The sequence below is a fragment of the Cajanus cajan genome, chromosome 3 (genome assembly GCF_000230855.2).
Source record: "Cajanus cajan strain Asha chromosome 3, NIPB_CcT2T_4, whole genome shotgun sequence".
Classification (NCBI taxonomy): domain Eukaryota; kingdom Viridiplantae; phylum Streptophyta; class Magnoliopsida; order Fabales; family Fabaceae; genus Cajanus; species Cajanus cajan.
In genome coordinates, this window is record NC_138519.1 from 1,261,279 (window position 1) to 1,274,037 (window position 12,759).

A 12,759-nucleotide genomic window follows, 5' to 3' on the forward strand; every position below is an offset into this window, starting at 1 on the left:
ATAAGTTTACAAGTAACAATGACATGTGAGTAAGACACATGTAATTTTAAAATTTTGTCTCAATTACATTGTGTTTCATCCTCAATGTAAATTGTTTAGTTGGTCATTAACAAGTTAAACGTTTTTTATACACACTAAGAAACACATATTACACATGTTGAACTCAATTAGGTGCCATTAATTGTTGGCTTGTTGTCTATGAATTTGATTTTGATATATGTATGAAAGTTATTTTACTTATTTTTTTAACTTATGTATGATACACATAATGAATTTGATTTCAAAGTATTTATGCAAGTTATTTATTTATGTTTCTTAAGTAATATAATTGATCTTTAATTAAAATCATTCTTTTAGTATTGTGTGTATTCTTTAATTTATATTGCATAATAAAATTATGCATCTTTAAATTATTTATAATTTTTTCTTATAAAATTTTTAAGCTATAAGATAAAAATCATGTATATATTGTCACAAAAAAAATCATGTATATATTAACTAAAGTAAATAGTAAATTTAACATTTTAATAAATATATTTTAAAATATAACATTTCAGTATTTTTTTAATATTATAATAAAAAGTCCTAATAAAATCTTAAAATAACTAAAGTAACATATTTGTGAAATTACATGTACCAAAAAAAAATTTAAGCTTAATAAAAAAGTATTAAAAAACAAACCTAGTAGTAAGTATTACATAAAGTTTGATTGGACTTATTGGTCTTCGTCAACGTACATTCAATCATTCATCAGCAGAAATGACACAAGTGAACTCCAACCTTATGTATTCTAATTCCAAGTGATAATTTAAAATGAAAAATTATATTCCCACGATGTCGTCTCGGTCGCCGGAAACTGACATCATAGCGCCGACACCGGGAGCTTTCAGGCTCCGGTGGGACGTGTTCCTGAGCTTCAGAGGCAGCGACACGCGGGACACCATCACGAAGGGTCTGTACGAGTCTCTGGAGGCGCGTGGGGTTCGCGTGTTCCTGGACGACGTCGGATTGGAGCGTGGGGAGGAGATAGCGCGTGGGCTGATGGAGGGCATCGATGACTCGGCAGCGTTCATCGTGATCATCTCTAAAGACTACGCCTCTTCCCATTGGTGTCTCGAAGAACTCACCAAGATTTGCCACACAAGGAGGCTCGTCTTGCCCGTTTTCTACCAGGTCGACCCGAGCCAGGTCCGACACCAGACGGATCCCTTCGAACTGGGTTTTTCCTCGCATCAAAAAAGGTTTGGGGAAAATACGGTTTCAAAGTGGAGGGGAGCTTTCAAGAAAATTGGTGGCGTTGCTGGTTGGGTTTTTAACGGCAGGTTTACTTCTTTAGCTCACCCATAAATTTCTCCCAACTTATAATACACAAATTTTAAATTAAATAATAAAATACTCATCGTATATCATTTATTATTATTATTATATAGTACTAAACAAAATGACGGCACATGGATAAATTCACAAGTTTTATTATAAACGAGTGGAATTCCAATACTAATAGAAAAATGTTCATGGCTTGATTCACTGCCTTCACATGACAGGTTCCTTATTATTATTTTAATGTTTTTGTTTGTTGTTGTTTTTGTGTTAGTAACGAAGATAACCTGATTCGGCGTTTGGTGCAAAGGGTTATGAAGGAGTTGAGTAATACTCCTTTGGGTGTGCCCGAGTTTGCAGTAGGTCTTGATGAACGTGTTGAGAAGGTGATGAGGATGTTGGAAGTTCAATCCAATGGTGTCAAGGTTTTGGGGTTGCATGGGATGGGTGGGGTTGGTAAGACCACCCTTGCCAAGGCACTTTTCAATGCCCTTGTTAACCGTTTTGAGCATCGCTGCTTCATTTCCGGTGTCAGACAAGTTTCATCTAAAGGTGATGATGGTTTGGTTTCCCTTCAGAGCAAAATCATTAAAGATCTTTTCCCTGGAGAAGGGTCTCCTACCATCAGTGATGTCAATGTTGGTCTTTCTGTTATCAAAGGACGAATTAGTGAGAATCGAGTTTTGTTGGTCTTGGATGATGTTGATGATGTAAAGCAGCTTCATGCTTTGATTGGTAAGAGGGAATGGTTTAACGATGGAAGCCGTGTTATAATCACCACAAGGGACACACAAGTTCTACCCGAGAGTCATGTAAACGAGTTGTATGAAGTTAGGGAATTGAATCTTTCTGAAGCTCTAGAGTTGTTCAGTTACCATGCACTGAGAAGAAATAAACCGCCAGAAAATCTTGAGAATTTGTCAGAGAAGATAGTGTCTCTGACAGGAAGAATGCCTTTGGCTGTGGAAGTGTTTGGTTCGTATTTGTTTGGTAAGAGGAGGGAAGAGGAATGGGAGGATGCTCTGAAGAAGCTGAGTGAAATTCGGCCACAGCATCTTCAGGATGTATTGAAGATTAGTTTTGATGGGTTGGATGAAGAAGAGAAGAGTATATTCCTTGATATTGCTTGTTTGTTTGTCCAAATGGGAATGAAGCGTGATGATGTTATTGATGTGTTAAGAGGTTGTGGTTTTAGGGGTGAGATAGCTATCACGGTACTTGTGCAGAAATGCTTAATCAAAATCACTCAGGAGAATACCCTGTGGATGCATGATCAAATTAGAGACATGGGCAGGCAAATTGTTCTAGATGAAAACCTCGTTGATCCGGGTATGCGTAGTAGATTGTGGGATCGTGCTCAAATCATGGCTGTTTTGGAGGGTCGCACGGTAAGGATTATTAAAATTGCATAACACTGTCTCACAACATATGGATCTTTCCAAGGATGAGGTGTTACAGTTTAGATTAATAATTTAATATGTATAAACAGCACTACTTGTATGACGTGAAGTGCCTCAGGACTAAGAAACGTTAATATAGAAAGCTTTACAAACAAAATTCATCCAAAATAATTTATTCATTTTTTATTAAAAAAGTGAGTGATCGGATAAATTATGACATGTTCTATAAGATGGTAGTATGATGATCCCTGATAATAGAATAATTTCCACTGTCCTCATGCTGGAGACATGGGGTAAAGACAAATAAAATATAAGATGAAATCACAAACAGACAAATTGGCCTTTGAGATCATTTATTTATTTAGAGTTTGTGTGGAACTTATCCGGATGCACTTCTGAAAAGAAAACGTAAAAGAAAAAAAATGAAATACTCCGTAGTGAAAACTAGCTTATGTGTGATTACAAATTAGTTTATGTGTAAGTTAGTTTTAATTTATAAAAAAATTTAGTTCATTTTTTTTTTAAATTATAAACATGTTTCTGGATAAATTTATCTAAACAAACACTCAATAAAGCGAAAATGTGATACTATTTAATTATTCAAAAATGTTTCTGTTTTTGTTTTCAAACCTTTAGGATAATTTGGAGGAATATTTTGAGATGCATGCATATATAAAAGATAAGCGTGAGAGGTAAAATAATTGTATACTAGTTCTCATATGGTGTCGATTATTTGATGTTCAAGATATAGAAATTGGATTACATCCTTTATTGGTTTTAGAGTTATACTTACGTGTCATTGTTTGATTATTAATATATTACGTTTGATCTGCATGCTATTCATAGACTGGAACAATTCAAATACGTAAATTTTGATATAAGTACCAATATTATATATATGCTAATGTAGGGAACTAGATCTATTCAAGGAATTGTGCTTGATTTTGAGGAAGAAAGATTTTATAAAAGCAAGGCGGGATCAGTTTTTACGGAGAACCTTCAATCGAAATCAAGTTTAAGAAATGTATCAGCATTCATCGAACAGTACCTTCTGAATTGTCTCCTACCTCAATCTGATCAAAACAAAGAGGTTGTACTTCATACGAAATCCTTTGAACCAATGGTTAACCTGAGACAGCTTCAGATCAATAATCTGAAATTAGAAGGAAAGTTTCTTCCAGCTGAACTGAAATGGCTACAATGGCAAGGGTGTCCTTTAGAACGCATGCCTTTGGAATTTTGGCCACGAGAGCTGACTGTCCTTGATCTCAGAAACAGCAAGAAAATAGAAACATTGTGGGCATGGAATGGTTCCAAGGTATGCTTCAGCTAACTTATGTAGTATGAATAGAAAAAACTTGGAGTCTATTTAAATACAAACTTACAAGCACTTTCGGAGTTTCTCTACTAAAAGATACTCTTTATTTTCAGTAAAAAGACTCTCAAAAGTACTTTTACCTGATATTCAAATAGACTCTTATTATGATTTGAACATCTTTATACCAATCTGATAGCCCTTTTATGATAATTAAAAGAGTTGACACAAGTCAAACCACTTTATGAAACTATACTTTCAAAAAACAATTTTAAAGAAAATTACTTGTTATAAAAACTTAACGAAAGTTGAGTGTTCTTGTAGTATTTCTCTAATTTGGTTATTATAATATCATATAGAATAACATCACATTTTTTAGCAGGTGCCACAGAACTTAATGGTTTTGAACCTTTCCTACTGCACCCAACTCACTTCTATCCCTGATTTATCTGGGTGTCAACATCTAGAGAAGATTGATCTGGAGAACTGCATTAATCTAACTAAGATTCATGAATCAATTGGCAGTTTGAGAACCTTGCGTAGTTTAAATTTGACTCGTTGTTCAAGCCTTTTTGACCTTCCGATTGATGTCTCAGGGCTTAAAGATCTAGAGAGCCTTTTTCTCTCTGGCTGCTCCAAGTTGAAAACATTACCAGAAAACATAGGCATCCTGAAATCCTTGAAAGCACTTCATGCTGATAACACAGCTATAGCAGAGTTGCCTCAATCCATTTTTCGCCTCACCAAACTTGAACAGCTTGTTTTAGAAGGTTGCCAACATTTGAGAAGGCTACCTAGTTCTATAGGACATCTGTGTTCTTTGCAAGAATTATCTCTATATGGGTCTGGATTAGAAGAATTACCCGACTCTGTTGGAACATTGAATAACCTTGAGAAACTCAATTTGATGTGGTGTAAATCTCTCACTGTAATTCCTGATTCTATAGGCAATCTCATATCACTGACAAAACTTTGGTTTGATAGAACTGCAATTAAAGAATTTCCTTCTGCCATTGGTTCTTTATCTTACCTGAGAGAGTTATCATTTGGAAATTGTAAATCTCTCACTTCGTTGCCACATTCAATTAAAACTTTGGCTTCACTAGTTGATCTTCAGTTAGATGGAACAGCCATCACAAATTTGCCAGATGAGATTGGAGAGATGAAACTGCTGAGGAAACTTCAGTTGCAGAATTGTAAAGATCTTGAATATTTACCAGAATCTATTGGTCACCTAGCATCTCTTACTACACTGAACATGGTCAATGGAAATATCAGGGAATTGCCAGAGTCCGTTGGATTGCTAGAAAATCTTGTAACCTTAAGATTGAACAAATGTAGAATGCTCAGAAAGCTTCCACCTTCTATCGGAAATTTGAAATCTCTATATCACTTTTTCATGGAGGAAACGGCTGTGTCAAACTTACCTGAAAGCTTCGGTATGCTCTCAAGCTTGAGAACATTGAGAATGGCAAAGAAGCCTGATTTAAATTCCAATGAAAATAGCTTCCTTGCAGAACCTGAAGGGAACCCCAGCCCTTTTGTACTAACATCTTCCTTCTGCAATCTGACCTTGCTAACTGAGCTTGATGCACGAGCCTGGAGAATATCTGGGAAAATTCCAGATGAATTTGAGAATTTATCTCTATTAGAGACTTTAAAGTTGGGCCTGAATGATTTTCACAGCCTTCCTTCCAGCTTGAAGGGACTTTCTATTCTCAAGGTGCTTTCACTGCCAAACTGCACTCAGCTGATCTCTCTCCCCTCACTTCCTTCAAGCTTGATTGAGCTGAATGTTGAAAACTGTTCTGCATTAGAAACTATCCATGACATGTCAAATTTAGAGAGCCTGCAGGAGTTGAAACTCACAAACTGTGTAAAAGTGGTGGATATTCCTGGTCTTGAAGGTTTGAAGTCCTTGAGAAGGTTGTACCTTGGTGGCTGCGTTGCATGCTCCTCACAAATACGCAAGAGACTTTCAAAGGTTGTTCATGCCTTCTCTATCAAATGAATAAGTAATGGCTTAAAAAAAATTGATCCTACAATGATGATCTGTCTTGTTTTAGTCCTTATCTAGATAAAACAATGTGACTTTTGTCCTTAACTATCAGGACTAAAAAGGAATAGATGGAGTAATTTAATAAAAATCACACATATGCAAGTCATACATAAATTTAAAAAAAAAATCAGGAATAAATTTCCTGTTGCTTCTTATAGCTTCTAACCAATTGAGTATTTGTATGACAGGAGGCATTAAGGAATTTACAGAATTTGAGCATGCCAGGAGGCAAATTACCTGAATGGCTTTCAGGACAAACTGTCAGCTTTTCCAAGCCTAAAAATCTTGAGCTAAAAGGTGTACTTGTTGGTGTTGTTCTTTCAATCAACCATAACATTGATATACCAAATGAGAATCGAGATGACATGCCTGGCGTGATTGATGTTGAAGCGAATGTTCTCAAACTGGGCAAACCTCTCTTCAGTACAACGTTAAACATCTGTGGGGTGCCAAGGACAGATGAAGAACACATACACTTGTGTAGGTTCCATGATTATCATCAATTGATAACCTTTTTAAAAGGTGGTGATACATTTTGTGTGAGTAAGAGAAATCCACCATTTGATGAGGGGTTGGAATTAAAAAAATGTGGGGTTCATTTAATCTTTGAAGGGGATGATGATTATGAAGGAGGCGAAGAGTCATTGGACAATGGCCTGCAATCTGTCTCAGAAAAATTGGTCATTTTTTTCAACACTTATGAAGATGGTGATCCTATCTGATATGAAGATGAGTGTCAAAAGGAAGTGGATAACTGGAGATGCCGGAACAATTGCCAATATCTTTTCCTGTTACACTTCAAAGCGATTTGATTTTTCTCTTTCTGATTGGTCTATTATTTACTTTGTGCTATAGGAGTTGGTGTTGTTTAGAAGAGATTGATATATATTAGATAATCGTCTAAGACCATGATTGCCTTTTAGTAGAATTGTCTTTGTTATAAGCTCTCTTCACGAGCCCAAGGTGTTATACATTATAGAGTTGTTGAGATATTTTAAAAGACTTGAGTCTCACATTGTTTGAAATTGCTTAAGATTATATATTTGTAAACTAAAAAATCTTGAGAGTATATGTTTAGAATAAATTTTGATATTATTTTAAAAATTGAGTTTGAGCCTAAATTCAACTCTAAAAACTAGTTGTTTAGATGAAGGTTACCTTAATTTACATGCTCTCCATTCCAACAACAAAATGTGTCTCGTAATGCACAAACTTGTTTGAGTTAGATTGTGCTTTCTATAGTAAATTTTCCCTCTAAATATTTAGAGCTACGTACTAAATAATTCAATTTCCAGATTAGGTAAAAAATTAAATAAAAAATCGTACCACTTGATCGTTGGTGGTGAAGAGGTATCATGCTTTGAAGTGCATGCTTTTGCACTCTAAATCTATAGGTTCCTGTAATTAAAATTAAAGAATCATATATTTGAGTGCATGGTGATGCTTTTGTCTGCAACACATCTGATCACTGATTCGAGTCTTGGGACAAAATTATTAATCATATCTAACGTAAGTGGAACATCTAACAAGTGTATAGTGTACGAATCCATTAAAGAAGTTAAGATTCATGCTGGGGAAATTTTGTTGCCTTTTATTTGTTTTATTAACCATGTACGTGGTTGGATTTTCTTTTTTTACCGTTGCCTTTCTCTGCCACAAAAGCATAGTGATGCACACACCCTAGTAAAAGTAATAGAGTATTTGCCACATTATTAAGGTATTATGGCCCAACATAGGAATAAATAAATAAATTATTCATATCAAACATAATAGAATACAAATTGTTAAGTCTAATGGAAGTTGGTTTAAGTATGAACGAGAGTCTCAAATTACATAAAGTTTGATATGTTAACTTATGTTATATAAATGAAAAAGATCTATAAACTTAATATCCTAAAATTTTGGATTAAAATGTGATATAAATTTACCTATGTGATTTTTTCATGAGTTATTGCAAAGATCTCTTTAATTTTTAACCTCATTCCGCTCCCAACAATACATTTTTCTTGAGCTTCGTTTAGCTCTTACCAAATGAAGATTTTCCTTTTTCATTTTTTATGCACCGGGAAATTAAAGGGTGCCAACTATTTTTTTTATACATAAAAATCGAACATAAATATTAAAGAGGTGTACATCATGCACGCTTTTCATATATACAATTTTAAGAAAGATTACATACCATTCACGTCAAGTCAGAAATATCGGGTGTGCGATATCGAACCAACATCGGTCATTGAGACTCACCTCGACATCAAGATCAATTAATTATATTGGTTAAAAGATTATATTATTTGCTAATTGATAAGATAAAGAGATAAGAACACAATTTTATCTTAACAAATGAAATATTTACACAAAGAGAAAATAATCTTAATTAATGTCAAATATCAGAGTCTCATTTATAGGTATTACAAGAGATTCATCCATCACCCCAAGGACATCAACACCAAACCAACTTCATGTGAGAATAAATTATAAATTAAAGAATCCTGCACAAAATTAAAGTATGAAGCTGGATGCTTTGTTCCATGTCTGGAATCCAAAAGTTTCGAGAGGAATGGTTATCACTCAGAATGGTGGACAACCATCCGGTTGCAGATGAAAGAAAATATAAAAGGGATTCATGTTTTCTTTTTTCATGACAAATCCACAAAGATATGGGAAATCCTATATAGTATAATTGTATAAATGATCTTTTCACTTCCACTGCTCAAATATGTTCGCCAACTAGGCTTTGCTTTTAGTATCAACTTTTAGCCATTCACAGGAGTGGTTCTCTCCCAAAGACACTTCAACTGTTTGATTTGATGATGTACTAGTTAGTAAAATAATTAAACAATAAAACTTGCTTCTACAGTTCCACTAATGCTATACACATTATTTATATTCTTCATGTGCCTTTCATTTTATAAATAAAAAGTATTTATCATTATATAAATTAATTTTGTAAGATAGATTTAGTCTATAATCACTTTCTTAAAAATAATTCTGATTGATTTATACTCTGCAGAAAAGTTTGTCAATAGACATTAGTACACAGAATAATTTACATCTGAACACCTTTTGTTTATACAAATAATCCGACATACCTACGGCGATCCATGGGGTCTAATTCTATTATGACTAACTGATACCAAAAGGTTCGTATAGGGTGCATGAATTATTGGGTGCATTGACTAATCGGTTTCAATTGGGTTCAAATTCCAAATGTTTTTCCTTTTGTCTAATCTGGAATCTAAATGTTGTTTGACAGCCATGTGATAAGACTAGAATATGCTCATCTCTATAAATGAACATTGTTTTGTTAAGTTAATGCTAATCACAGATACTTACACATCTCATATACCCATCTCTGTATAAATACTTAAAAATACAAAAAGCTAATGCTCGTAACAGGTAACATAAGCAAAGGACACTATCAAAGGATACCAAAATTAGTTTATGTATAAATTAAATAACTCCTTTATGGAAAATAATATAAATCTTTTTATAAATTAACTTATACATAAAGTATAATTTTATCTTTCTATCTTTTTTTTCACTTTCTATATTTTTCATTTGTCTCGATACAAATGGTTTTCTAATTATGTTGTTAGTTTGAGTGATAATAAATTTATTAAAAAAATCTCATTTTATTTTTGTGGATAGAAAAAGTGATTGAAAATATATTAATTATATCAATAAATTAGTAGATATTTTGTATTTGATTATGAAAAGAATGGTTACGGAGGAAAAAAATTTGAGAAATGTCACAGCAGTATGAAAAATAGAATATGACCACTCGAATGGATCAAATAGGTGTCCGCAAGTAGAAATCACTGTAAGTGTCAAAACGTGTATTATATAGGTTTCACTCAAATTAACATGTGTCAAGGCATCAATTCGAAAAGCTACATAGATTAATATATTACTTTCTGCCATGAGTAAGCTGTCAACGTATCTTCTAGTTGAAGCTATTACAGTAAAAAGCATTGGATTCTCCAACAAAAATTACTCTGCTTTTTTTTTTTTTTTTTTAAATTGTGGATTCATTAAGATTGGATAACATAAAATGTGCCTTACAGTTCGTTCTTTTCAGTTTTGCAATTTAATTTTTCCATTGCTCAATTAAATATGCATATGTTCATGTCTGTACTATTAAATGTAGTGAAGAGAAGAAAACTAATAAATAAAAAATGTACGAAGAGCTTCTTTACGGTGGATACTCCTTAATTCCAAACGACCAAAAAGTACACACAAAGGTATGCATTTTGCTGTCACAATTTTGAAGTGTGTTCATGTTATGAAAAGCCTATTATCCTAGACGAAGGATTAAAATTATATTGTTCTCACCGTAATTTTAATAGCCTTCATGATTATGATCTAATGATCGACCTCGACAATAATAGTACTCATGAATATAGTTAAAATAAATGATCTTCTAGAATTTTTTTTAAGTAACGACATCAATTTTTTTTAATTTATATAAATATAAATTTTTTTACATAAATAAATTATATATAAAAAATATATTAATAAAATAATTAATCAATTGATATTTGATGTTTCTATTTTTCAATAAAAATATATTTGTAATTTTTAAAAAATAAATCAATAATGTTAAATATCACTACTAGAAAAGTGTCATTTTCTTGCAAAAAAAAATATTCGTAGAAATTTTTTGCGAATTTTCTTGCAAAAAAATATTAGCAGAAATTTTTTGTAAATTTTTCTGCAAAAAAATATTCGCAGAAATTTTTTGCGAATTTATTTGCGAAAAATAATTTACAAATATTTCTTACAAATTTTGTTACAATTTTAATAATCATAGAATTTTTTTTTCCAAAGAAAAAAATTTGTAGAAAATATTGTAAGAATTTTATTTTGTTTCTTGCAAAAATAAATTCGCACGTAATATTTACTAAATGGTAGAAAAATTTTGCAGGTAACTTTTCCTGCGGATTTTCTTACAAATTTTAATCTGAAGGAAAAATAAAAAAAAATATATATTTAAATTTATAAGTTTAATATTTTAAAAAAACTTCAAGTCTCACTTCGATTAAAAATAAAGCAATTAAAGAGTATATAAGTTGGGGCAACACTTACCTAATAAGTTGATTTATATGGTTGAGTGTTAGGCTTATAATCTACAATCTTAGAATTTAAAAGATGATGTATCACATGTTGGAGGCATAAAAAAAATGCTTCGGATGAATTCATTGTGAGCATTTGAAAGTTGAAAAATTATTGATAGAATTTATAGTATTTTTTTTTAATTTTTTTTTTAAAATATTCCTGCAAAATTTCTTGCGAAAAAATTCACAGGAAACTTTCCTGCAAATTTTTTTTTGCAGGAAACTTTTCTGCAAATTTTTTTTGCAAAAAATTTCGCAGGAAAATTTCCTGCGAATTTTAAAATTCACAAAAAAATATTATCCACGAAGGTATTACCTGTTTGCAGGAACAACGTTTCCTATGAATTTTTATGAAAAATTCATAGAAAAATTCGCATGTAATAAGATAAATTCTAGTAGTGTATAAAGAGGAAAGTATGATATATAATATAATATATTAAAATTTATTTCTTTTAATTTCTCTTATTGTTAATAAATAAGAATCATCTTGAAATTTCTCTGTCATTACAAATAAATAACTATATATATGCACATATATATATATATATATGCATATATATATATATATATGCATATATATATATATATAATCTCTTAATTCTTAATTGTGAATTTTTATACTTTGTTGAAATTTTAAAATCAAATTAAAAACATCTATTTGTTTAGTCACTACAAATTTTTTGGTAATGTGTCACTATTGCTATTTTTTTTTTTCATTACAACAAATTGAGAGTTTAAGGTAAAGGCTTTAAAATAAGCATTTAGTTAGTATTGTTTAAAATTTTTCATTTACTCGTTAAAAACTCATAATTTGAATCATAGATTATTATTTATATTTTTTATCTATTTCAAAAGATGCTCTTGATAATTTTTTTGTTAGACATCTTATAATTTTTTTTTTGGAAATAATGTAAATATAAATAATCTAGAATCCAAAGCTAATAATTTTGAATGAAAAATTATATAAGAATAATAAAGAGTTTAATATTTTAGTTAAAAATAGTGAAAATGAAGATGATTATCATAATAAAATTAAATATTTTAATAATAAAAATTAACATATTCATGTTAGATAACCTGGTTAGTATAGTTTATTAGACATTTACAATCTAATAACATGAAATGATCTTAGAAGTGATTTACAAGATGAATTACTAAAAAATGGTACTAAATGAGGTGTCTATTATTAATGATCCAAATAATATTTTTGATATCTTAATAATTTTTATTATTGGGAAATCAGGTTATCAACCAATTTGGTTTGACAAAAAACTATTTTGCATCGAACCGGTCAAAACCAGTTGAACCAATATAGAATCAGTCAAATTAGTTTGAATTGGTCCAATTAATTTTTTATTTTTTAAATTTAATTTAAAGTATTTTTTATAAAAATCAAATTCAATAAAAAAATTATAAATTAGAATAACTTATTTTTGATACTTGTCACATAAATATAATTTAATAATTTATGTTAATTATAATTTTTAATATTTTTATGCTTTTATAGTTTATATATATTAATTTAATATTTTTTTATTTTAGATGTAAACT

The 12,759-nt window shown here is 31.1% G+C and overlaps 1 protein-coding gene across 1 annotated transcript; it reads left to right on the top strand.

Annotated features, from left to right (window-relative positions):
- Nucleotides 1–750: 750 nt before the first annotated feature.
- Nucleotides 751–7,119, top strand: LOC109813436 (uncharacterized). Its single transcript, XM_083070084.1, has 5 exons — nucleotides 751–1,322; nucleotides 1,595–2,708; nucleotides 3,631–4,038; nucleotides 4,418–6,019; nucleotides 6,283–7,119. The coding sequence occupies exons 1-5, from the start codon at nucleotides 814–816 to the stop codon at nucleotides 6,814–6,816; spliced, it is 4,167 nt and encodes a 1,388-aa protein (XP_082926210.1). The 5' UTR covers nucleotides 751–813; the 3' UTR covers nucleotides 6,817–7,119.
- The last annotated feature ends 5,640 nt before the right edge of the window (nucleotides 7,120–12,759 follow it).